The following is a 27,524-nucleotide window of genomic DNA, read 5'->3' as shown; positions in this document are numbered from 1 at the left end:
TGTTGCATCAAAACCACTAAGATAACAATGCAATTTTAGAAAAATGTGTTTTAAGTTTAGACTTAAAAAATACCCACAGATCCAGCTTCCCTAACACATGGAGGCACAGCATTTAGGGGCTCTAAAGTTAAATATCCCATACTGATTTTACTGACCCTGGGAACAACGAGCAGCCCCGCTTCCTGTGATCTAAGAGTGCGATTTGGGAGATATGCAGTCAGGAGCTCCTGCAAATAGCTAGGTGCGTCTCCATTAAGGCTTTATAAAGAATTTAAAATCAATTCTATATTGAACAGGGAGCCAGTGCAAGGAGGCTAAAACAGGGGTGATAGGCTCATTTTTTTGTTTTTAGTCAAAATTCTAGCAGCGGTACTCTGAACAAGTGATAGAAGGATACTTTAGAAACTTCCCTAATATGAGACTCAAATGATAAATCAGGACCAAAGAGAACCCCCACATTTTTTATTTCATTTTTAGGATTTGATAAAAGACTGCTAGGGTCAAACTCATGCAATCTTACATTTTTTAGTTGGTTATGGGAGCCTACAAACATAACCTCTGTTTTACCTGAATTCAACATTAGGACATTTTGAGACATCCAGCACTTGATATCAGCAAGGCAAGCAGCAAATAACACCCCAACAGAAGTATCACCAGGTTTTAAAGAAATACAGCCGGGTGTCATCCACATAGCTGTGGAGTTCACACCATGTTTCCTAACGATACCACCCAGTGGTAACAAAAATAGCAATGGACCCAAAAAAGAACCTTGTGGAACACCACAATCAGCGTTGGTCAAAGTGTAGGTGTAAACACAGTTGTCCTGTTACTAAGCTCTCATGAGTGCCACGTACTTAGTTGCTACACTACTTAATAGGTATACTAAAGTTAGTAGATAGTTTGTAGTTTATACAAAAGGCTCATTGTTTTTATTTTAAAAAACATCCCAGGATATTGTGTGTTTATTTAAAAAAACACAACAAAAAAACTCTGAACTGGTAAAACAGTTTTCTAGGTAAATATCGAATGTCAATGTCAATATTGGGGGCTTACCTCCTATTTGATATTGACTACTGCTTCAGTCACCGTGTAAGTTGGTCAATTTCATTTATATCAGTACGACTATGTTAAACAATTTCAAATTACACTTAAACCCATTTATCATGGACACGAATGTAGCTACCGAATGCAAGCCCATGGATTGATATAAAATCAGTATTTTCACATGTTTGGGCATGGGAACATTGTTGGTGAGAACAAAAGAAGAAAAAAAAAAATCAGTAACAAATGACCAATAGATTTTGTTAACCCAGGAATTTCAGTTAAAAAAAAAAACAGTAACAGAAAATAAAGGGCATTAATTAAAACCTACAGACCTCGAATTTATACATGCGACTGTTCTGAGCTGACCGAATTAAAGGGCGAGTTAAATGATTTCAAAGTGGTGGGGTACCTGATAGCAGAGCTCAGCGAGTTGGGGTGCCTCTCGCATCAGCACAGGCCCTGAGCGGCTGTGCGCCCCTTTCTCCAACAGGCTCAGGATTGCGTGGAGACAGCTCCGCGGGCACCCCAGCACTCCTGTGAAAAGAAGAGCCATGCACTCAAGAATTCAACACGGATTTATTGGCATGGCCATGAGAAAAGTAATGAAGAAGCCATTTGAAGGTAAACCTTGACAGGGCTAGATACTGTACTCTCTGTTTATTGCACAATATGGGTGTTTGCATGCCTTGCAGTGCTGTATTTGGAACAGTAGACAGAAGTGGGTTTGGCTTTCAGTATAGCCAGAGCAACACTGTGTAGTGCAAATAAAAGCAGCAAGACATTTAGTATTGGTGACAATTCCTGTAACACTGAATTTTCAATAATTTCAAAACCATAAAAAAAAAAAGAGGGATATTTGATATCAAGCTACATATTCCTAATATTTAATTTTTTGTATGCTTAATCTCTTCTTGTGTGTATTTTAAGATTCTCTGTTGTTATTCAGATCATTAAAATGACACAACTATTTCAGCATAAATTGCTTTTGAAAAACACTCCCAACTGTGGGGAAGTGAGGTGGGGAGGCATGCACCGAAGATTATCCATTGTGGACTGAAGCCTTTGCAATGCTAATGAGTCATCCAAAATGAAGTCAGTTTGACAATGTTAAGGAATGGATTAGCTGTCTTCTCAGGTGTGTAAATGCTGAAAGCGCCCAGCTAGGGTGCAATACCTGGGTCCTGCAGGTTGGTTGTGGAGACAGGCTTCTTCACCTCATAGCCCAGAAGGTAGAGAGCCAGGTTGGGGTGCTTGAGCTCAAGGGAGGTGATGAGGAGGTTCAGAATATGGACTCGAGTTTCATGGCGGATACGAGCCAGTCTTTTCTCTGGATCCGAGTCTGCAAATACAGCACAATGACAATCACAGCTTTTGGTAACCGAGATTCATTCAAATAAATAAATAAATAAATAAATAAAATTACAAAAATGAATACAAATACAGAAAGTAGTACACAAGACAAAATAAAAGTACCAGAAATAACAGACTGTACTAAAATGTTATAAATGTTTATACTAGGGATGCACCGAATCCAAGTTTTTGGGATTCGGCCAAATACCGAATCCATCTCAAAAGATTCGGCTGAATACCGAATCTATAAAAAAACCGCCATGAAAACTGAAGGAAACTGTTGAATGAAGAACAGACTGGCAGCTACTAACGGGGGGACACACAATCTATAGTTTTGAGCCTTTTTGTTAATAGTATTTATATTACCGAATGGAAATATATCCCTGAAAAAGATTTCAGTTTGAAAACGTTACTATACATTACAGGTTTATTGCATAACTTTACTCCATGAAAAGCATGATGGGAAGCTGCGTGACTGCCTGCGCTACCAGTAATTGAGGGAGTTGAGAGCTGCGACATCAAACGTGTTCTTGTTATTAAATACGTCTTTCTCATGCTTGATTAATCTTCATTTTTGTTATTTATTTCTTTGATAAGAATTATGCCGTATGTTGTATGACATATACACATAAGATTTTGACAAATACATTGGTTTATTACTTGTGATTTAATATATTTTAATGAAGTATAGTTACTGGCTCTTTAAAGAACAGTGTATTACTTTTCCAACCCAGCTGCACTCACCGTCTCCCTCCTGCCCCAGCTCCTCTGCGTCCTCATTGTCCAAACACTCCACAAACCCGGCCATCAGCTTCTCGCTCACCAACTGCAGGGCAAACAAACAACCAGGGAGTGTTACTGAATTTCAAATAATAATAATAATATCAGAGTACTTGAGCACTACAGTACTGAAGAACTCTGATGCTAGTGCAACAGCGGGCAAGAACAGAACTTGTATATGATTCAAATGGAACAAGCAAGTGTGTTTAGGCAGTCAGTATTCTCCAGACAAGCTCACAGACAGGTAAAGTCAGAAAACTTGTATCAGACCAACAAAAACTAGAACCTACCTCGGAGGGACAGCAAATATCATAAAAACAATAAAGGGAAGGGTGAAAAAAAACAATACAAATGACATTTGTATCTACAGTACTTGTATCATTTTCTTTCACAAAAATTGTGCTCATTTTATTCTAGTGTAAAGGCCTTCCTAAATATGCCATCACAGTGTCTGTCTGACTGGCCTGTGCAGCTACTGCAGGTTTCCCTTGGTACCAGCAACCTGGCACAAAGCCAGTAATCACAAATGAACAACCAGTAACAATGCAAATCAAGCTAACATGAATATGGATTTAAAGCGTTTGTTAACACTTCTTTATTTAGAGCTGCCACTGCTGTTGAAATGCAGATGAATGTTGCAATTCTCGGACCCTGCTGATCCGTAGGCTTGCAGTTTACCTGGTCGTGTGTGAAGTCCCCAACGAGCCTGGCTTGGATGTTGGGATAGCGGGCAATGCAACGCAAGATGTTGGCACTTTCAAAGGCTATTTCAGGGTTTGAAGTCCCATGGTAAAGGTACCTGGCGAGAGGAAGGAAGGGCAGACAGTCAGGCTGGGTAACACAACAGCATTGCTGCAGGGCGAGGGAATCTCTCCCGCTTGCCTTAGTTCCTCATTCTCTCTTTCAACAACCAGTCAATTCTAATTCAAATAAACTTGAAATTACACAAATATTCACCCTTGAGGTATGTCCCAGACTTTTTCAAAACAAGCTAAGTGTACTCAGTTTCATCATCTTCAGACGCATGAACCTGCTTTGCTTTTGCATTGCAATTTAAATTTCAGTTAGTTCTGATGGTTCAGGAAATATGAACCATAAGTGATATGCTTTTTTTCACTGAAGAACTCTATTAACAGAAACATGATCTACCCAGATTTGAATTGAACCACCTGGATGCAATTATAGCTTTCTGAACAACACATATATTAATTTAACACAAATTTAAGTTTAGTTTTGCGGCTACCACTGGTAAAAGTACCATTGTACTCAGCTGGAGCCAGACCGTTGTTTCTGATGTTTTTGTTCATGTAAAAGGCTTGTCAGGTATCACTCCAGGGAGACTGCATCCCAAACACTAGGGGTCCCCGAGAAAATTATGAAAACTTCTCTTGTAAAACAAAAAGTCTTTCTCTTCTGAGTAGGAGAAACAGGTGTTCGGACAACATACATTAACATCTTTCACCACTGCAGTTTCTTCTTTGCCATTTTTTTCAGGTCCCTATTTAAAACCGTTCTAAAAAAGGGGTAACCCCAAGAACCTCTTCCTTAGACAACTAGGCTCATCCTGTTCACTGTAACTACTGTAAATATTGGCTTGAAACTCACACTAGCCCTGCACAGAGCCAGTTTACAGAACTTCCCTTGTTTCTGATTATCACTGAAAGGTGTTTGAACAATCAGGACCCTGGCAGTAGGAACTGTTCATGCAACTATATGGAGGAACAACTTATTTAACACGAAACTCCTGATCATTACAACATACTTAATGCAACGTAGTTCTGAAGCCAGAACTGGGTGCAAGGTTAGTGTCAGATTCAAGCCCTGTAAATATTCACACTGGAAGACCAAGAAGAGTGACGCAGACTTGAACACGTCCCCTGTACTGATGTGGTGAACCCCTTCCACTACCCGCCCAATACCTGGCAATGTTGACGACATGGTCGGCCTTCTTGCTCTGGGCACTGACCCCCTGCAGCAGCTGCTCCAGTGGAGTGACAATGACGGAGGACTGGCTCTCTCTCAGCAAGTCCATGAAGAGAGTCTCCTTCTGCAGAGTGAGGTCCAGCAGAGACAGGCAGAGCTGCACCGCACGCTCCAGGTGCTTCTTACCTGTCAGGAGCAGGGGGCAATGTTACAGCTAGACTCTGCTCATAATGAATAAATATTTACATTGTACAAGCCATTACTGCTCATTCCACTGTAAGATTTAGAATTGTGCATGATTCAATTCAGAATGTTTTAGATTAGCAGTGGGCTTAAAGTGATAAAAGAACAAATTACCTTTGTTGTATCCACTGTTTCCCATATACAGTGCCATGAAAAAAGTATTTGCCCCCTGTCTGATTTTCTGCATTTTTGCACATTTTTCACATTGAATTTGATCAGATCTTTTTTTGTGGGTTGTAGTAGTATATAGAGGGAGTCCGAAAGAAAAATGACACCAAAGTTTGGTGCTTCTTTCATTTGTTTGGTGTGAAAGGTAATCAAACATGCAATCCTCAGGTATTAAAAAGTTATTGCCCCCCTAGTTAACGCAACCCAATTAAAGGGATAATTAGGGTCAGCTGTTTGAATACTTTGGTTAACAATCAGGCCTGATTTGGGCCAGCCCTGCCCAATAGAAATCTGACTAACTTTGGCCCTTACCATCAGAGTGAAGTTGTCAGCACACAGGTTATAGAGGCACATCATGCCATGATCAAAAGAAATTCCTGAAGACCTCCGGAAAAAAGTTGTTGATGCCCATCAGTCTGGAAAGGGTTACAAAGCCATTTCTAAGGCTCTGGGGCAACCCCCAAACCACAGTCAGAGCCATAGTGTCCAAATGGAGAACGTTTGGTACAGTAGTGAATCCTTTCAAGAGTGGCTGTCCTGCCAAATTCTCTCCAAGAGCAAGGCGTAAAATAGCCCAGGAAGTCACAAAGAACCCTAGAACAACATCCAGGGGTCTGCAGGCCTCTCTCACCTCGGCTAAGGTCAGAGTTCATGACTCCACCATCAGAAAGACACCGGGCAAAAATGGGATTCATGGCAGAGTAGCAAGGCGGAAACCACTGCTCACTAAGAAGAACATGAATGCTTGTCTCAAGTTTGCCAAAAAGCACCTGAATGATCCTCATGAGTTCTGGAACAATGATCTATGGACAGATGAGTTAAAAGTGAAACTTTTTTGGCCAACATGGGCCCCATTATGTCTGGTGAAAAACAAACACTGCATTCCACAGTAAGAACCTCATACCAACAGTCAAGCATGGTGGTGGTAGTGTCAAGATTTGGGGATGCTTTGCTTCATCAGGACCTGGACGACTTGCCGTCATTGAAGGAAAAATGAATTCTGCTCTGTATCAGAGAATTCTACAGGAGAATGTCAGGCCATCCATCTGTGAACTGAAGCTGAAGCGCAGCTGAGTTATGCAGCAAGACAATGACCCGAAACAAACAAGCAAGTCTACATCAGAATGGTTGAAGAATAAGAAATTTAAAAGTTTTGGAATGGACTAGTCAAAGTCCAGACCTAAACCCCATTGAGATGTTGTGGCAGGACCTGAAACGGGCAGTTTATGCTCAAAAACCCACACTGAGTTGAAGCAGTTCTGCATGAAGAAGTGGGCCAAAATTCCTCCACAGCGCTGTAAGCGACTGATCAATAACTACAGGAAGGGTTTGGTTGCAGTTATTGCTGCTAAAGGTGGCGTAACCAGTTATTGAGTCTAACGGGGCGATTACTTTTTCACACAGGGGCATTGGGTGTTGCATAACTATTTAAATTAATAAATTAAATAAGTATCAAAATGTTGTGTTCACTCAGGGTACCTTTTATCTAATATTAGATTTTGGTTGAAGATCTGATAACATTCAGTGTCAGAAACATGCAAAAATGCAGAAAATCAGACGGGGGGCATTCACAGATCATAGGTAAATCAACTAGATCATTACTATTATCATCTTTTAATTGTATCTGTTTGCCAGGATAATGAATTTTCTTCTACAATGTATTGTCCATTTGATTTACAACCTATAACTGTCAGCAAGATGTTTGAAAACAATGCTGCGTTATGTTCGACACAGCAAAGGTAAGGTAATGCATTTCTTGTAAACTTTAAGTCTTATCTCTGCTGTCTTCCCCACCTTGACAGAAACAGAGAGATGCAGCTTTTATACATTTCGAGGGTGCATAACAAATCAAGTCATAGAAAAGGCAGCTCATTCACACAAAAAAGTGTTTAACAAATCACAATGTCTAGCATCTAGTCAGTTTTTGTGCAATTCCAGATTTGTTTTCTCAAAGGGGAAATTACTTAAGACCAAAAACACTCAACCAGTATGTTTCTGTACATATCCCCTGCCATGGTTTAAGGAAAGTTTAAGGAAAACCACACAAGTAATTTCCAAGAAAGTCATATTAACAAGCTTTTTAAATCGCAGTCCGTGCACTGCATTTAAATGAGTCTTGAGATCAGAGTAAAGCTAAGGAAAATGTTAAGTCTGTAGATAGACAACTAGTCTTTTTAATGTAATTCATCTGACATCTAACTTCTATTGTATTGACACCCTCAATTCATGATACAAATTGAACAGTGTCTATAGGAATATTGCAGATTATGAAGACACTGCTATTTAAAGTGGGGGCTTGGGGATTGGAAGCATTAGTCTATGTTGTGAAATAATAACTGTGTTAATTAGCATAGGGAACCTCTGAAGTGGTGCATTTACTATTTGATACAGTCAGTGACAGAAAAGCCAGACAGTCACTGGCTTACAGCAAGGATGATGCCTCTCATCTTTCATATACTTGGTAGTAAATTCACAATTTACACTTCTATCTTCCAGGCAGACATGAACTCAGACATCACAAGACACAGGACCGCATTGCTGCTGCTAACCTGGGAAGGGGGCGTAGGTGTCGAGCTGCTTCACTCCTTCCTCCAGGAGACTGAGACAGAGCGAGAACATCGGTGAGTCGTTCAGGAGGTGGAACATCACACTGTAACCTGGGGACTTGTTAGCAACCACCAGCTCACCTGGAGACACAGAGTCAGAAAGACATCAAAACATCCATTCCTCTTCATTAATAACGCCTTATTAGCTTGACCAAGAGTATTGCCAAAGCTATTGGGGTCCTCCCTGTTCAAGATGGAAGGTGTTTCCTCTAGTTGTGATTGATGGTACAAATAACAATACAGGTGTTTTGTGCATGCAAAACAGAGCTGTGTAACTGGGTGAGAGTCTCTGAAGGGGAATGACCAAGACAAATAGTGTCTATCATTTTAAAGCCCAACACAAAATTAGAATTTGACAACACAAAACAAGAATTTGAAGTAAGCTGTTAATGAGAGTAGCCTTGTTGTTAATGTTTCATTCCAGCTCAAGTGAACCAGCAAATGTATTAAAGTATATAGATACTATTAAGAGATAAAACTAACATGTAGTTAATACAGGCAGGGAAAACACTGGGATCCTTGAACTAGACTGCATGGGTGAAAGTAGCCAATGATAATTTTGACAAACTCCTGGGTCAAAACTAATAATTTGGCTGGGGGTCTGGTGGCCGCCTAGGCCCCCCAAAGCTCTGGGGTTGTGCTTGCTTTCAGGTTCATTCTGAACCATTTTGGACCACTTTCAGAAGCAAATCTGAACTTAACTTTGTAGACAAAGAAATTCAGAAATTACTTACAACTTGTCATTTTACCAGATTAGGGTTTCTAATTAATACCCGCCAAAAGCGGGTTAATTTGGTCTGTGACAGGTAAATTTCACACTCGTACAGTTCAATAATGTTTATTTGTAAGCTGTCCGTGAATATTAATATTATTAATGGAAATGGCAAAAAAAGAAGTCTGTGGTTATTTTTATTATGTTGTGCTGAATTTCAGAAGCAGCTTCCTCACAAACTCCACAACACATTTTGTGGAAATCACATTGGTAAGAAAACATGCAGCAATAAATATCTTAGCAAGGGACCATCTAAGTTGTCTACATAGACAAATGGGTAGAGCTGGGTTAGAGGGGTGAAGACAAATCCTTACCCTGCAGCTCCACCATCTCCTCCACAAAATCACTGGGCTGGGGCTCGTAGTCCTTCAGCAACTTGTGAAAAACGTCCAGGACAGCCTCAGCTACCTCCCACTGAAATAGAGAGGCACACACGTTAGCAACACACACTCGCATTTATACTACATTATGTCTACGGCAAGCAACCAGAACCCAGGTAAAAGCACCACAATACAGATTATATCAAAAAGAATAAATAAATAAATAAATAAATAAATACAATATTTGAGTTGTTGCAATCAGAACCACTTATGATTCCAAACATCACCAAAAGGCAAAGGAACAGTATATAAAAAAAAAAAATACTAATTATAATATATATGAGAAAATGCATTTAAAAGCTACTTTGTATACAATGGTATGTACATTTTCTGCATTCTGACTGACTGCTAACATTTCAATGCTATATGGTTAAAATAGCACAAGCAATGGTTCACATTTAATTTGATTCCAAATTGGGAAAAGAAAAATCAGTTTTAAAATATTAAATGAGCCCTTTTATAAGTGAGATAACACAAAAGCGAGGGTGGCACTGACACAACCACTCCTGAGGTGGTTGAGGACACTTTGCTTCGCCCCTTGCCTTTCAACGCACTCGAGTACAACTCAGTTCAGCAAATGTCTTCGCACTTGCTTAAGTGTTACCAGGTAGTGCTTTTTGGTCCCACACAGAGTACTGTACCTTCTCCTCTGCACGGCGGTAGGCCCGGGTAGGGAAAGGCAGAAAGACAGAGTCACGGAGGAACTGGAGGTAAGGTTCAAACCCGGGTGGCCTGAGCCCTGCCCCCAGGTTCGTAGGGAATGAGCTCTCCACCAGCGTGCTGATCAGGTGGCAGAAGGAGCGGGTCAGCGGGTACTCCTCACAACGAGACTCAATCTCATTCAGCTCCACCTGAGGAGAGGATCGTAAAAGAAAAGTCATAAATATCAAAAATCTATTAATTGATTAATGATGGCATCTTTAGTTACTTTATGAAGTTGTAGTCAAATAGAACCCAGAATTGTCTACTTCGCCACCTTAACAACTGTAAAGGCCTTCATTTGTGACCTATTACCAAAATAAGTGGTGCTGTTGTCAACATCTCAGACCGGAATGAAAAAGGCTTACTTTCGCTGGAGTATTGCAACACTGCTTGGAGAGAAGCAGAAATGTTTCCTCAAAACTACTTTGTATCCAGAAAATAAAAATTTACTTCAGAAAGCCAGGCTAACAGTGTGTAGAGGGGTTTGGAAAGCTGTGCAGAGAGCAGGGTTTCCCCTGGATTTTAGATTTTTGTAGTCACTGGTGACTAAACCTTTATAAAAACATTAGTCACTCCAGATATTCAGTAGTCACTACTGGTGCACAGCTCAAGTCTTCAAGGGTGTTATGAATCCTGTTTTTACTTTATACCTTAAATCACTGTATTGACCAAAGCAATTATTTAATTAAACCATTTTAATAATGCTCTACAGTTTAAATAAACTGGTCACTTACAGCTGTAAACTTTTAGAACTTTAAAACTCAAGAAACAGATTTATTTGCCCTGAAAAGCTACATAGACACAGAATGCATTATGAAGTACTTATCCAGACTTAATTTTTTGCAATTATTTTGCAACATTCCATATGGCAATGGTACACAAATAAGTCAATATTTCATAACCAACAAACTTATTTCTATATGCATTTCAGGTTTCCTAAATGAAAAGTACAATATTTAAGAATTTTGTTAACGCTTCAGCTAAAATCTACCAGACTATGGTATACAATAACATTAATAATGTAATTCTTTACTGAGTGTTTTTGTGTATTTATGTCTTCTACAATAAAAAGAAAAAAAAAAACATTGTTAGAATATTATATACTACAAATCATCTTCGTTTAACAAAACTGTATGTATTGTTTGGTAAAATATCCTTGCTTCACTTTTCCAACAAGATTTTCAACTCCTCTCTGTAAAACACATAAACGTATAGTTTAAGAGAGGATGCTATCCAGCACAGCAGCGTTGCTCTGGACAACCACATAACAGTATCTATTTCACTCTTGCTGTGGCCGCACTGAAAAAACGAGTGGATTTTCTTCTGCAACATTTTACAGCATTGGCTAACAGTTTTGTTTTTTAATTTGTGTGCACAAGCTTACCAAAGCTGTCACATTGTAAAGAATAATGTGAGGCTGAAAGCTTCAGCAGCACTAGCACAGCCTCTAAGCGGTCTGGGGTAACATGGTAACTGACACGCAATATGAAACTGAGGCACTGACTGCATTTACGTCGTCTACCACGACATGAGAACATTGCAGAGTCAATGAATCGAGAGGCTGAGGCGCTGATCTGGTCAGCAGCAGTGACTCTGGTTTAGCGATCCCTTCTTTTGAAGAAAGCGATGTTGTGTGTGACTAACAAAAGGTGTTTTTTTTTTTATGGTACATACAGAAACGATCATCAATAGTGATGATTCCACATTTCTTTTTGTCGCCAGTTTCAAAAAATTATGAGTGACGAGCGACAACAAAATCCCTGGCAGACAGCCAGGATAACAGTGCGCAGAGGGGTTTGGAAAGCTGTGCAGAGAGCCAGGATAACAGTGCGTAGAGGGGTTTGGAAAGCTGTGCAGAGAGCCAGGATAACAGTGCGTAGAGGGGTTTGGAAAGCTGTGCAGAGAGCCAGGATAACAGTGCGTAGAGGGGTTTGGAAAGCTGTGCAGAGAGCCAGGATAACAGTGCGTAGAGGGGTTTGGAAAGCTGTGCAGAGAGCCAGGATAACAGTGCGTAGAGGGGTTTGGAAAGCTGTGCAGAGAGCCAGGATAACAGTGCGTAGAGGGGTTTGGAAAGCTGTGCAGAGAGCCAGGATAACAGTGCGTAGAGGGGTTTGGAAAGCTGTGCAGAGAGCCAGGATAACAGTGCGTAGAGGGGTTTGGAAAGCTGTGCAGATAGCCAGGATAACAGTGCGTAGAGGGGTTTGGAAAGCTGTGTACACAGCCAGGATAACGGTTTGTAGTGGGGTTTGGAAAGCTGTGTACACAGCCAGGATAACGGTTTGTAGTGGGGTTTGGAAAGCTGTGTTCAAAGGGGACTGGTGAAACTATGAAAGTCTTACTTCAATCCCTGCAGCCTGCCTCTGTCCTGGTGCTCGGACTGTCTGCAGAATCTGTGAAGAAAAAAAGTACATTTGGGAACTGTAGTATCTGTCGTGATTGATACAAGCAAACTCCAGTACCTAATGTTAAGGCTATATCTGATATGACTTGGTCTCTATTGTGAATAAATGAGGATATACGATTTGAAATGTCAAATCAGATTAAATGTCAAAAAAGGACAACATATGACATGCTTAACAATGGAAAAAAATATGGCTAAAACTGAATTTGAAGTTAATTATCTAATCAAAATGGTTTTATATATTCATGACCATCCATAAGGTTGACTACATTTTACACACTATACAGCAGGAGGTACGATTACGTTCACTTTTCAAAAATGGCCAAACTTTAGACTGGCAACAGTTAAAAGATCAATATATCATAACACTGTAAATTGTTCATACTCTAAATTTGTATCTGTCTCATGAGCCTGAATTTGAACTCCTGGGGACCTGTCTCATAAATAGCTGTATACAGAGTTCTGAGACAACAATGTAACTGAGTGATCGCACATAGCATGGAATGAATTACATTTCTCATATGCTGTTGTATTAAGTAAATGCAATCAGTACATTGTGGAAGTTCTCACCAAAGGGTAAACAAACGTATACATATAAAATCAGCAACAAGGGCAAGCCAGGGAGCTGTGTATGACATACCTGGGTGTACTCCAAAGACTGCCACAAAGAGGACGCAATCTCTGGAGATTTTCCGAAGGCAGACAGACTCTCCAAGAGTTCGGACTTCAGGACCGGTGGGATGCTGCACTGCAGAAGGCCCAACATCACAACCACAGGGGTCCACTGGGGATGCTCACACAGCGCCAGCCGGGCGTTCTCACTCTGAAAAGAGACAAACGCAATAACAGCTCAGCCTTATCCCCTCCCCATTCTGTCACTTTCTCTCCTCCGAAAGCAAGAATTCAAATCAAAATAAATAATATCTACCCATAATAAACTTATTTTCCTTTCTTATGTTATTTTTTTTACTATCCACTTACTGTTTCTTTTAGGAGCTGCTTCTCAGTTCGAGGTGCCTGCCACAGATAGCTGTAATGTAGGCTAGATCAGGCTAGATAGATTTTTCTGGCATTACACAGCTGCACCGTGTAGGGCAATGGCACTTACTAATATAATGAAACATACTAGCCTACACTATACAGTAGTCTGTCACGTGTCCGACTACAGTGGGACCAGAGTAAGGGCTATGTAAAAAGTTGGATAAATGAATCCTGCTTTAAATACCATATACACAGCTGTAACAATTGCTATATTCACACAATTACTGTTTAGGGAGCTCACCTAAATCCCTTGTTTAGAAAGATACAGGGTATTAGTGCTTGTGACAGAGTAGCTGTCACAAGCCATGTGGGTGCGTGCATTCTCTGCCGAGTGACAGGCAGGAGATCAAAACAGAGGTTGAAGTTGATATACCCACAGACGAACAGGACTTATTTACATATCAACACACTGAACAGCTCACGTGACACTACCAGCAACAGCAGCACACGGAGTACATACACCACAGTGTACAAAAACTTTGGTACGAGAACTTAAGAGCAGGCTCAAACATGTAGTCAAAGCACCTCATCAAAAAATGCATTGTATAGTTGCCATAAAAACCACTCCAGTTGACTTCAAAACACCATAAAAAGGTGGGGAACAGAACAAAATAAACAGTTCGAAGCTTACTCTATAAATGAATTCCGTTCTTAGGCAAACTAAAAACGCCCCATCCGATAAATGTAATTCCCTGCTGCTCCCTGTCTCTTTGCTTTTCCTGTGACTGTCTCCTTTCTCCTCCTGTGTGACTACGTACCCACTTGATGATGGTGGTAGTGAGCTGCAGGAATGAGACAAGCCCATCCTGCTCCCTCTGTGTGATACCTCTCAGTGACGGGTGGCGGTACTGAGAAATGTCCACGCTAGGCATGTCCCGTCGCAGACTCTCATGGTAAAGCATCAGAGAGTGGAAGAAGTGCTCCCAGGACACGGGGCTGCCTCCAGACGCTTGGATATTCTCTACTAAACAGAAACGAAATCCTCAGGACAAGAGTAATGTCTCACAGTACCAGGGATAGGAATAAGACTTCCGCTGCATAGCAGTTTGATCCATTCCTAGTTTTGCTAGGAGTTTAAGATGACGCAACTGAGCTTGTTACCTATATTGGCTCATTTTAAAACCTGGAATGGGGGAAACTGCTATGCAATATATGTCCATCCCTGCAGTATCTCAATGTCTTTTCTCTTGGATTGCGCTCCTGGGTGGTGATAGTGGGTCCTTACCGTGTGGGGCTCCATTGACTTTGAGCAGGCTGAAGCAGTAGTGGGCACACTGGGGTCCATTGGCCAGCCCTTTCAGCATACTCAGATAGGGAATGTAGAGTGTGGAGGGGAGCAGGTCTCCCATCTGCCTGACAAACTTAGACAAGACCACCTGTAACAAAATAACCTTCCTAAAGCACACTGAAGCATAGACAGGCATAAACTTTCAGCTTGTTTTATATAATAATAATAATAATAATAATAATGTATTACTGAACAGGCTGTAGGGTTTAAAACAACTTTCCCTAGATATTATATTAATAAATGGCTAGTGCATCAATGCTTCCAGCACTGGGTTGTACATAAGAGACGAGAGCTACAGACAGAGCAGGCGTGTTGTGGAGCCCCAGACCTGTTTGTGAGGGGGCCGTTGGTGGGTCACCCCCAGGTAGGACCCTGTGATGGTGGAGCTGTGATGAACAGACTCCGAGGGGCACCAGTACTCCAGCGCCAACTCCAGATTGAAGGGGTCCTTCCCATAGAATGCTCCAATCTGGGGGCAAACACAAAAAAATAAACATAATAAATACTGAATAATCTTACAGTGAACTCAATATATACAGTTCTATGACATTGCTTTGTCTTTTTGTCATTTGTTCTATAGCTATGGATAAACAAATATCAGTAACACATAATATCATCACACCCTTCACCCACTGTGTGCATGTAAAACTGATAGTTTGACAAAGACAGACAGCTGCCTCCCAATACCCCCCTACACTCTGTTGCTCTCAGTAACTTGTGGTATGTCCAAACCAAGTTTCTTCACCATTGAAGATTCAAGTATTTTTGTAGATACATGTAAAAACACTGTCACTGGCTCAATAAAACCCTTTCTGTTTTTTACCATCTTTCCAAAAAAATGTATTGCACAAATCATATGGACTTTAAATTGAATCTCAAATATCTGGTTGGGGGATTGTTTCTAAAAATATGTTGCTTGGATCAATGGAAAGCCATGTCAGCAACAATTGCAGCTTTTAAGGTAACATTGTATTTTAATGAGTGGAATGCATTATGAAAACAGTATGAAATTGTTTCTTTTGATAACTGGAGACATTTGTCAATTATTTTCAGATGCCCTACATTACAATACAAATTACACAGTGCCTTTCATACAATAGAATCTCAATTATTTAATTCAGCAGGAAGTGAAGAAAGACCACCCTAGTATAACTAATGAAATAGCTTTTAGTGTCTTCTACAGAAAAATATAACAAAAATAGGTATATTGGTATATTCGATTAATTTACTGGCCTGGTGTTTTGAGCGGAGTAATCTTTCCAATAGAGAGGTCTGCTGTGTTGAAAGAATTAAGCAAGTAATAGTAAGATACTAGCGCTGCACCTTTTGGTGAATCATTTCTGATTTCATAGTGTACTGGGTGCTCTGATACAATAGAACTATAGTGTCAGAAGTCTCTTTTTAGAATGCATTGCTACAGTTCCAATGCATTCCTATTCTACTTTGGTGCTGCAACCTTCCACAGAATGCCTAATAAATACACATCAGGAAGTGCTCACCAGTGTCATGAGCTGCTCCAGGTCTCTGCGCAAGGCTGCCGGCGGCTCACTGCCCATCTGCATGCTCATGTGCACCAGCCTGGCATCCTCCTCTGCCCGATTCCTCAACTGCTTCACCTGCGACACCGACCCGAATTGAAGGAATCAGTCAGACACTCACGCAGAACAGGTATGCCAGTGGCATACAGGGGCAGAATTGTGTGATCTTACTGATGGGGAGTGGATCAGTCCCCCGAAATGACCTTTGCTGTTTTTAAGAAAACAAACCTGCTCACATGCAATTAAATATTGTAGTTCTAGAAAAGGTAGTGTAGCAGAGCTGGCTTGTTTTACATGGAGACCCTGTCAATTGAAATCCAATGAAAACATTTTAATAAATAAAGGCTGATTGTGGGAAGTGAGGTTTCAGGTGAACAATGCTTCACCTATCAGTGCAATATGAATATGCTTTCCCTACTCACAATCAGCCTTGAGTTGTCTTTTCAGTAGCATTTTTTCCTGGAAAAGTTTGTAATCATGGCAAATAATGATCTAAGCGAAAACAATACACATAACACAGAACACACATAAAATGTAAGAAATTAAGTACTAGGAAAACATACATGACAAAGTATACATTTAACTTCTTAGCTGTGGAAAACCTCTACCATCATTTTCCTTGACTTACACATTAATTTAATTTACCCCTTAAACCACTGTCTGGGTTGGTAATTGGACCCAGGATTTCTTGACACCCAGTAAGGAGTACCTCACCTTCATGGGCATGAGTGCCAGAAAGTCTGTGAGAAGCGAGTGGATCCGCCGTGTGTAGAACTCCTCCTGCCCAAAGCCTTCTGAGCCCAACATCGCCTCCGCCAGGAAGAGAAAGGCATTCTGGCTGATCGCAGCATCTGCCAGGGCTTCATCACCTTCAGTGAACTCCACCAGCGCTGAGAGGGAAACACAAGCATTATTCTGAGAATGAGAAGAGTTCAGGAACATTCAATACATTACAGACGTAATAGATGCCAAGTTCACGGCTTCTAAGTCTTATATCGTGCCTGCTTTTTTATTCATATGCCAAGTGTGTCAATTTGTGCTATAGACAGAACTTCAAAACTTATTTTCAGATGCACTACCTGTACTATTGAAATGCTATATGTTAGACTTACTGGAATCAAGGCAGAAGTAGTAAATGAGTAGGATTCATTATTAAAAAAAAAAAAAAACAGAGCAGACATCAGACCCGTTCTGTAGCTACATTTCTAACAAAGCATTTTAGAACAAGACTGTGGATGCTGGTAAACTGGATTGAAGGTGTTGCTTCATACCTGAGCCCTGTGGGAGCTGGGAGAGACCACGCAGAGCCAAGGCCCACGTCAGCCTCACCACAGCCTGCAGGCCCTGCAGCTTCCAGGGCCGAGGATCCAAGAGCCGGTTGTGAATGGCAGCAACATACGGCTTCTCGGTCAGCAAGGGCAGAGCTTGGATCAAGTCTGAGACAGAAAGAGAGAGGGAGGGACAGAGACAGGACCTGTTAATACAAAATCCACTACACTACCTTTCTGTTGAAGTGAAACACCAAATGAATAATTAGACAGGATTTCTGAATGAATACAACAGCAATTGTTTTTTAAAAAGGAATTGCAATATAAAACAAGCTAAATTAAAAGTTAACAGTCCAAGTTTGATCCCAATTCAGGGGTGTGCAATTTTTGAAAAAAAAACTTCTTGTCCTAGGGAAAATGCTAGGAAATCTACTTGTCCCCTCCCCGTCGCACGAAACACACAAAAGGTGTCCTGTGACCCCACCTCGCCTTAACAAATGTATAACTTACTTTGCTAGTAAATTTAACAACTACAATAAGCAATACTTGGAGTTATTCAAATATAAAAATAGCTTCCGTCTTTTTTTTTAACCCCACTCAAGCTGAATTCAACTCCTGATGTACAGGTGTTTTAGTTTGTTGTATCACAGATACAAAATCATTGCCAACTATTACTGCTGCTTTGTGGAATTCTGATTTTAATTATACTTTCAGTTTTGTAACTGCTGAACCCCAGATTTGCAAAGTGACTTGTGTATAACCTGCCAATTTACCTTTTGCCTGCTATTTACAGTAGGCTCCATCAAATTCTGCAAAGACGAAGTATGTTTTTTCTTTTGTTTATTTCTATGATACATCATCTAACATCTTGTCCGATGATGGCTAACTGGAACACTGCTGCAAGGAGGGTGATCCTGGTCTCATACCCTGATGGCTTTTTTTTTTTTTTTGGGGGGGGGGGGCGCAACATTCTCATACACACACATATATGAATTAATGAGATTGCCATGGGATTTACAGTATTTTATACCAAAATAAAATATTGTACAGAATCGCATATATAAAAACATTTAATTTCTATCATTATAAACATATTTGTCAATCTTCATGTTTTAATAATTTCACAAATTGATGGATTGTGCATGTCCATGTCTGCTCAAATCTAGTAAAAAAAAATTTTAATATAGTACTTAAAAAAAAAAATTATATATATTATGTAAATATGACAAATGGCAAAATAGGTTAGCAACATTAAAAACCGAAAGAAAAGAACAGCATATTTTTTGCAAGGGAAAGGTCTTGAAATGCTTCTAAACCAGGGCTTCTCAGTCCTGGAGACTCCCTGTGGCTGCTGGTTTTCGTTCCAACCGAGCTCTCAATTACTTAACTAGAACCTTAATTGAACTGATAATTTGCTTAATTAGACATTTTTACTTGTTTTCAACTCTTGCACAATTGCATATTTCAGGTTAGCTAAAACATTTGATAAGTAACTTGAACTTTGCAACTGTTTAAGACCTGAAAACAAGTAAAACGGTCTAATTAAGCAAGTTATCAGTTCAATTAAGGGTCTAGTTAAGAAATTGATAGCTCGGTTTGAACGAAAACAAGCAGCCACAGTGAGTCCCCAGGCAAAGCTTGAGAAACCCTGTTCTAAACCGTTTTTAAACAACCCAACAAGTACATGCTTAACCACAAAGTTTCTAATCGCCAATACGTTAGCGACTGTGTTTATTTTATTGATTTACTTATTTTTATTTTTGTAAACTTCACTAGATTTCTGCATTTAAGTGTCAGGTTCATGTATTAAGAAAGCAGTATCACATAAATAATACCTTAAGTTTAAAGACTAGACTGCGTCTTGCCAGAGGCTAAGGGCAGCCGTTTCTGGGTATCTTTGTAACCAATAGAAGATCCGCTTTTTCCCACAGCTAGATAAGTGACAGGGGTGGGACGTAAACACCTTTTAAAATGTTTGTGCAGGTGCTAGACTTTCGCAATTCAAGTTTCAAAAACTTGCGTAGCTCTCTAGAAATATACCCGGAGTGTTTTTTTCTAACAGAACGAAAAAAAAAAAATACATAAAAACGACTTGTCAAACGGGCAAAATATAAGGACAAAACTTGTTGTCCCTGACACAAATGTTGTTGTCCCGGGCATCAGGCGAATGAACTGCACAACCCTGCCTATTTCATAAGGGCTTCTCTAGATATATGTAAAAACTTAATGTGACACACAGATGGATGGACAAACAAAGAGAGCCAGGTTGCCTTCATACATACCCCAAGATTCTGAAACTCCTAAAGTGGTTCCTAAGCAAGTTCTATCGAAATTTGACAAGTGGTTCTCTATTATTATATGTTACAATGTAGAGTTAGTGTGACATACAGAGAAGACAGACAGACACACACACAGACAGACAGCTGACAGACACCCCCAGATTATAATAAATCTATAACTTGTGCTCTTTAACAAGTTTCTTCGCAATTGGTGAAGTAGTTCTCTAGAATTAATTTACTGCCTGCCTGACAGAAGAAGGTAAACCCAAGAAACAATTTTACTGATGGCTGTTCTATTACAGATACGCAAACTGTATGTACCTTCTCTGTCTTCAGTGCCTTGTTCCAGGAAACTGACATCCAAACAATAGAGCAGAGCCATGACCAGGGCCAGATTCACACCGTCCAACGAACCGTCCGCTTCAGCCGTCACATTCTCCAGGTAGCCAATCAGAGACAGCGTGTCGTCCTTACTGAGAGGGGACTGGCAGGTCCAGGAAAAGAGGCATTCTGCCAGGGACTGCCGGCTCTCTTTAATCAAATCAGAGATCTGAGGGGAGGGAGGACAGGTTCATCTTTATTATGTCTGGATTTTTGCTTCGGTAAAAGGTTGGCAGGTTTAAAATGTCTTGTTCGACTGATCTGAAAATGTGTATACAACATTCCTTTGAATTTAAGACACAATTTTTAAACCATTTTTTGCTTCTCAAAAATAGCCTGCAGCTTAAACGAGTACAGTATAGTGATGTGTCGATTAAAATTGCCAACAAAAGTTGCGACAACCCGAGTACACAAACAGCAACGTAACTTACTGCCGAGAAAAGACAAACAAAAATGTTACTGCCTGATCTCGAATCATCCATGACACACAGGCAGCCATTTTCAAAGACGCGTCATTAGCTTCCTGAGGAAATCGAACAGAAGCTTGTACAATTACAGTGTTTCATTATTAGGCTCAGTTCTAACAGTACCAGCTTGGACAAACCGGAAATGCTGATCAGACCCTCATATTTTTTGACATGCCAAGCAATACCACAGTTCACAAATTGGGATAAATACAGGTGTGAAATTGAGGGTAGGAAATTTGGTCTGCATTTTAAATTGAGGGTGTATTAAATTCAAAGGAACACAGTACTTTTGCAAAATAATGGAAGAAAAACAAAATTACACAGTACACAGTTACAAATTATTAAAACAAAGGGTTCTACCGAAACCCCAAAGATATACAGGTTATTAATAGATATGAGCATAACCATTTGTTGCAGTTTATATGCAAGCAATTAGGCAAAGCAAAGAAGGTTTCTCATTGTTGGCTAAACCAGACAAAAGCATTACTACTACATTGGTAACTAATCAACAGTAAATTAAGACAACACACAGATGCTATTTTCAAATTTTAACCACTCCAGCTGTTTAGAAACTTTTCATTTTTTTCGATTTTGCTGAGATTTGTAGAGACTCACCTGCTTCCTGTGCTTCTCATTGCCCAGCCCTCTTGCTTTCTGGAGTTTCTCAAACTCAGCAGTGACACTGATCTCAGACACCAGAGTCAGAATCTTCCGGGTCAGTCCTTGATTCATCAGGTCGTCTGTGAACCGGGTTGTTATTGAGACCAGCTCTGTACTGCAAGCAAACAACGCAAACTGGGCTGAGCATTCAATGAGTAAAGCAAACAAAAAATATATGTTGTACTTATAATCAATTCTAAAGAATACACTTTTAAAATGAGAAATTGTCCAACGTTGTCTGCTTTTTACAATGTACCACCTCCTGCTGTAAATCCATCTCAACTTTGTGTGCAGCTTCGTAGCCAGTTTCAAAGCCACAATTCTGCCTCAGCCCATCAGAAATACGCAGTTGCGAAGTCAGTGTGTTATAAAAGCTGCATGAAGCACGTGCATAAATTATGCAAGTGAGCTTTGTAGCACTGGCAACTAGTAATAAAGTTGTCAATAAGCAGGGTGCAGTTGCTAATATCAGAATTCGTTAACATTAAAGTCTATGGGACAGGATTGGTTCCTGGGAAAATGTTGCTAATAACCAAAAGTTGTCTGTACCAGGGTTGCCAGTAACCGGCATCTACTGCGTGTGTATGTATGTATGTATGTATGTATGTATGTGTGTGTGTATATATATATATATATATATATATATATATATATATATATATATATATATATATAAATATATCAAAGGTATTATTGCACCTCTCAGGAGTAAGCACTCAGCAAATGACCTCAACACAGCATCTTTTTGATACCTTCATTAAATATTAGGTCTGTGCAGATCAGACCTGGGGTAAATTACAAAAATAAATACAATTACAGCAGAATTGTTTGCTGAAATTGCAATTACAATGCTATTGTGTTCAATTAGTTACAATTATGCTGCCATAATTACAATTACACCAAAAAATAGCAACCTACGACACACATGAACATTTAACCTAATTAACCAGCAATAATCACAGGTACAAACACACAAGCATACTACAGAACTTTTGAAAACAAAAGAATAATGATCAAATGACAGAAATGCATAATTGAACTGTAATCAATCAATTATATGGTATAATAATACAATTACACAGGAAGGGCAAGGTTCAAATACATTTACATTGTAACGGCAATTAACTACAAACCGCACCATTACAATTGTAATTGAGCCCAGATCTGGTGCAGGCATTCCGAAAATCACAATAATTCTGTTAAACTTGTTTTTGCCAGCAAGTATTAAAAAAGAAACAAGTATTTTAAAAAATGTGCTAACTTCGTGACAAGAAAATCTGCCTCTGCCTTGTTTGCCTAAATCGATACCACTGATTGCCAATCGATGACAATTAACTTCTGAATTGAGTGACTTCAACGCCAGTTTAAAGCTAATTGTCCTTTCATTGCTGTACAGACAGGTGGTGCCGTGAAACTTACAGATCACATGTAATTTGTCACCTATTTCTTTAGCCCTACATTATTTTTTGTCATGGTTAGTCAGAGGTTAAATGCTGTCCAGGTCTAAATCAAACAATTGGTTGTAGAGATGACGCATTTCTATAGAAATGAGTAAAGTTAAAATCAGGAATTGAAATCAAAATGATTTTATATCAAACAGAAAGAAAAATAAAAAAGATGACACAAAACCTCAGAAAATATGAGTGGTTTTAGTTAGTTTGATCACAAATGGTTCTTTACTAAATCACACTGTCAGATGGTTGATTGGTACAAAACAATTAGACAAGTTCAAACTTTGAACTGTGCAATTACCTTTATATTCCATGTAATTAACGCTAAATAATGTAAAACATGTTAAAGGGAACTGTTTTTTTAACTATCTGCTCAGCCCTACTAAAATAGTTTTTGCATCAAAATATTTGTCATTCACTAACTGTTTGAATAGTTGAATCTTTATCCCAGCCCAAACAAAAACTAGCGCATCCATACAAAAAGGTAAAGTGCAGTAAAAAGTAGGGAGGCGTGCTAACCTGAGCTCCAGGGTGAAGGTCTTGCCACGGCGGGACTGGATCAGGGATCGCAGTGAGTTAGCAATGCATCTCTTCCCATCCCAGTAGAGCAAGACAGCGACCAGACCGCGAGTGAGGCCAGGGAAATGAGGCTGCTGGTGCTCTCCTGAAACAGAGTGGGGTCAAAATGAGAAGAGGATGGAAGCAGGGAAAACACAAGTTAAAAACATACACCACTTTATAAAACTAAAAATAGCAGTATTTTAAAATTATTTTTTATGTAGGTGATGACTTTTCCTTATTGTGGAACATTTGATTTAAAAAAAAAAAAAAAAAAAATTAGAAATTAGAAACTAACCTTAGAGCCACGATTGTGACACAGAATACCGTGGCATTAACAAGCCGGAATAGAAAGGCAAATGCTAGTGTGAATTTCATAACGGTAATGATTTTTATTTTGCTTTACTTTGTATATACACTACAGTTCTAAATAATAAACAAGACTTGATATTTTTTTTGCTTTAAAGATTAACAAGTGTCTTGTATGAAAAAAACTTTATTTTACAGGTCTGCAGTATTGAAGAGTGAAATTAGATTACTGTTATGCAATATGGGCAGGAATAAATTACCTGGTGTGTTCTGGTAAACATAACCCTGCCCTGCCCGCCCCCATTACCTGCCAGCAGCAGCTCCAGCGCGGCCAGCTCTCCGATGTTGAAGAGGTCACTCAGAATGAAGGCCTCGGACAGGAGCTGCTCAGGGAGGAGCCGTGTTCCCTGGTGGCCTTGGACGGAAATGCCATCTGTACTCGCCTTCCGCACCTTTTCCTTCTGCTCACTGCTCTTGGGCTGCCACGACAAACCAGTCAATTCAGATATAACTTACCACAAGCCATTGCTTTGTTACATATAACAATTAGCGTACCTGTTACTTTACCTTAATGTAGGCAGTGAAAATACAACCGACTACCTGAAAGTAACGTATGCGGATATGTCTGTATTAAAATACAGTAGAAGCTGTCATATCCAATCCTGTAAGAGACGATACCTCTAATAATCAATGGACCTCTGGCATGTGTCATTTACACAATCTGCTACCAACTGAACGGTACCAATGGAAACTGATCAAAGCACATTTTATTACAGGTCTAAAACAAGTTCTTTTCGTCCCTTTCGCGGATTGGAAATGGCTAGTTTCGTTTTCGGGGTATAAAGAAAATGCGATATAGAAACTAGCGATATTATCACATAAACACACTTTTGCAAGGGCCATAGACTGAGAAAGCGCGGAAAGAACTGTTTTTGGAATACTTTTTTTGTTTTGTTTTGTTTTATAAATTTCCAAATATTGTATTACAGTGCTTTGTTTTCCAATAATTTTTACTGATGTTCTTTGAACAGTATACATGCACTACTGTACTTGGGTGTTTCAGATACATTGCTGCACCTGACATTGTTAATTTACAAAGTCTGACACAAATAAAGCAACAAAAACGTAGTATAACCGTTCCTTCTGCGATACAATATTTTACATATCCAAGGACCCCTGAAACCAATTAAGGCAGCTATGACAGGTTCTACCATACATGTTTACTGTAACATGCTTTTCAAAATTGCGCATGCAAGACCCATGCAGCGAACTACAGGTAAGAGTACAACAGCTAAGATTTTAGGAAATCGTTAAATAGCACCAAGTGCTTTATTTACATATAGCAGTTTCTGAAACTAACGTTAATAAAAGGCAATCACCTGACTACAGCTGCATGTTGAAGAAATGCAGAATCTGGATAACTACAATCCCCATTTCAGTAAGTTTCTGTCATGATTTATACGCTGCCCATCACTAGGTGATGTAACAACGTTGTACAAGTCAGAAAAAACACATGCAAAGGGAAACATTACCTTTACCCCGGCATGCTTGAGAGACATGGTATAGAAAGTTTGTTATGGTTCACATTACCTGTTAACGTGTACTAACAAATCAAATTAAAAGAAAATGCCTCAACTGAACCCTCCCCTAGTCCCTGCCCTGGGTCAGTCATACCGGGTTCTTGAAGAGGGAGATGAAGTCTGGTTTGTGCTTCTTTAAGATCAGGTCCAGCAGATGCACAGCTTCAGGCTGCCTCCCCCAGATGGCATTAATCACCGTGTCCCACAACTCTTTAAATGGTCCCCACAGACTAGCAGCTGGAAACACAGCACTAGTTAGACCTATAACCACTGTCAGTGCAACAGTGACTTTAACACTTTACATTTCTAACATGCAGAAAAACTATGGCAGTTTGTATGTGCATGTATATCAGGGGTGTAATGTCTTGAAATGCTACGTATTGCGATGCAGGTCACATTACAACAGGGGTGATGATACGAGTCCTGATGGATTTCTTGTATAGTAATAACATCAAATGATAATGTAATCATGGTCTATTTTGTTATAAGAAAAAAATGAGACATGGAGTTTTTCTTCATACCAACTATAAAACGCACTTTTCCAATCAACTGCAAAATGTATTTAATAGATCTGAGTATTAGAGGAAATTCTTTCTAATCCAAACCAGCTGAGTCTTTACCACATACAAAAATGATTGATCTAGTCTGGGCTTTATATTTCATACATATTTAAAATCATAAAATCAGTAAACATCTGAATAAGAAGTTCTCCAGCTCCTATCAGCAAGCACTTCAATACAACAGGGTTTAGCTAGGTCAGCTGGAGTTTAGATTACTGAGTCCACTAGATAACACGCAAGTGGCCTGCCATTCCTATTAAACTTTCAGGCAGTTTGTTGTATGCAAGATTCATGAATACTGCTGTGTGATAATGAAATGACTAGGGATGGTTAGTTGGATATTTAAAATTAAAAAAATGTAAACCTAAAATGAGATGTGCCTGGGCTTGGGGTAACATAGTATGATCTAAGTTATTGCATTGCGATTTAGTGTATATTGTAATGTTTTGTGAGAATGAAGACAGAGACAGGGATTCCCGTTCTCGAATTCACTGTTTATTACAGGTATTTATTTAGTCACTGTTAGCCGTGACCCACGCTTCCAAAATAATAAACCTCGCTGGTTCCTGACTTCCATCTTTTAAGTGTACTAGTGGATTTAACACCCTATTTTGGCTCCTCTCTCAAGAACCAAACCCTTATGCCGTTTTTACTGTTGTCAGCTCGTGCTCCTTTATTTGAATCTGTCAGCAACAAAAAAAAAAAAAAAAAAAAATATGCTGTTCCAACTTGGAACTGTTCAACAGACAAGGTTGCGTGTCTCTCACACAGCACGGTCAAGGCGAGTTCCGCTTGTGAGGTCTCAATCGCGACTGACGGCCAGTCAGTTATATATATATTAATATATATATATATATATATATATATATATATATGATATATATCTATATATATATATATATATAGCTCTCTCTCTTTTCCGCGCGCAAGTAATTCAAATTAAGTTACCCTACAAATACCAACTGTACATGATGAAGCGAGCCGGAGTAACTGAGTAAGTTTCAGCTTGATTATGTTGTTCAAATTTGAATTCTGGCTTGTTCTGGCACAAGACACACACAAATAGTCTACCTACACCTACCAACTCGTAGGTTATTTTTTACATTAACGTTTCGGTTGGTAGTACATTTTAGCTTTTTCAGCTTTAAACAACGCGAATTCTGTACAGTTATCCCCCACCATGTTGCAGACGAAATGATCCACATTAGTCTGTGTTTGATACACCGGTACGGAAGGACCACGCCAAAAAGCAACTAAAATAACCTAGTAACGTAATAAATGAAGCAGAGTAAAATAAAGTAACTAAGGCCGTTTTAATTTAAAACCATAATTTAAAAAAACACATACCCGAATTTACCGCCATCTGCGCTGCCATCTTTGATTTAAGCCTCGCAATCTGACACGGCAGAAAGCTGCGGTTGCCCCATGCGTGCCTAGATAGAAAATAAATAAATCGCCCTTTTTAAAACAATCGCCTCACTGGCATTTCGCTTTAAGTTTACAGTTTATATAAATTATGAGATTGTGCTTCATTTTCAGCAGACGTAATTGCTGGAATTACATGGAGCCAGAAAAATTGTTCACTGCTCGGTTTTTTTTTCCTTCAGGCGAGGTCCTGTGATAGGCTTGTTAGGGGAAATTGTCGTTGCCTGTTGGGAAATGTTGTCTCGATGGGTGTTTTATATAACGCCAATGCAGGTGCACTTTTTGTTCTCAGGTTTTGTAGCAGTTCTCTACAGTTACTTGTCCTTTAAAAAAAAAAAGACATAATTTTT

General features: G+C 39.5%; 1 protein-coding gene across 3 annotated transcripts in view; it reads right to left on the bottom strand.

Moving 5' to 3' along the window:
- nup205 (nucleoporin 205) overlaps positions 1-27,342 on the bottom strand; it is a 64,787-nt gene extending 37,445 nt beyond the window's left edge. For 2 of the 3 annotated variants that reach the window (XM_041255474.1, XM_041255473.1), the window contains exons 1-22: positions 27,097-27,342; positions 25,284-25,426; positions 23,917-24,088; positions 23,262-23,406; positions 21,247-21,406; positions 20,105-20,333; positions 17,508-17,672; positions 16,951-17,126; positions 16,198-16,314; positions 15,027-15,167; positions 14,636-14,786; positions 14,169-14,374; positions 13,010-13,192; positions 12,308-12,358; positions 9,908-10,117; positions 9,201-9,300; positions 8,058-8,195; positions 5,094-5,283; positions 3,853-3,973; positions 3,139-3,220; positions 2,219-2,383; positions 1,454-1,578 (exon numbers count right to left, since the gene is read on the bottom strand). In XM_041255474.1, the coding sequence (XP_041111408.1) occupies positions 1,454-1,578; positions 2,219-2,383; positions 3,139-3,220; positions 3,853-3,973; positions 5,094-5,283; positions 8,058-8,195; positions 9,201-9,300; positions 9,908-10,117; positions 12,308-12,358; positions 13,010-13,192; positions 14,169-14,374; positions 14,636-14,786; positions 15,027-15,167; positions 16,198-16,314; positions 16,951-17,126; positions 17,508-17,672; positions 20,105-20,333; positions 21,247-21,406; positions 23,262-23,406; positions 23,917-24,088; positions 25,284-25,426; positions 27,097-27,124 (3,198 nt within the window). In that variant the 5' untranslated portion in view covers positions 27,125-27,342. The remainder of the gene's footprint in view (positions 1-1,453; positions 1,579-2,218; positions 2,384-3,138; positions 3,221-3,852; positions 3,974-5,093; positions 5,284-8,057; positions 8,196-9,200; positions 9,301-9,907; positions 10,118-12,307; positions 12,359-13,009; positions 13,193-14,168; positions 14,375-14,635; positions 14,787-15,026; positions 15,168-16,197; positions 16,315-16,950; positions 17,127-17,507; positions 17,673-20,104; positions 20,334-21,246; positions 21,407-23,261; positions 23,407-23,916; positions 24,089-25,283; positions 25,427-27,096) is intronic. The other variant, XM_041255475.1, reaches the window with a different exon arrangement.
- Positions 27,343-27,524: the final 182 nt, after the last annotated feature.

This window comes from Polyodon spathula, chromosome 7, assembly GCF_017654505.1.
Source record: "Polyodon spathula isolate WHYD16114869_AA chromosome 7, ASM1765450v1, whole genome shotgun sequence".
Lineage (NCBI taxonomy): Eukaryota > Metazoa > Chordata > Actinopteri > Acipenseriformes > Polyodontidae > Polyodon > Polyodon spathula.
Note: the sequence above shows the minus strand (reverse complement) of the source record. Positions and strands in the feature narration are given on the sequence as shown.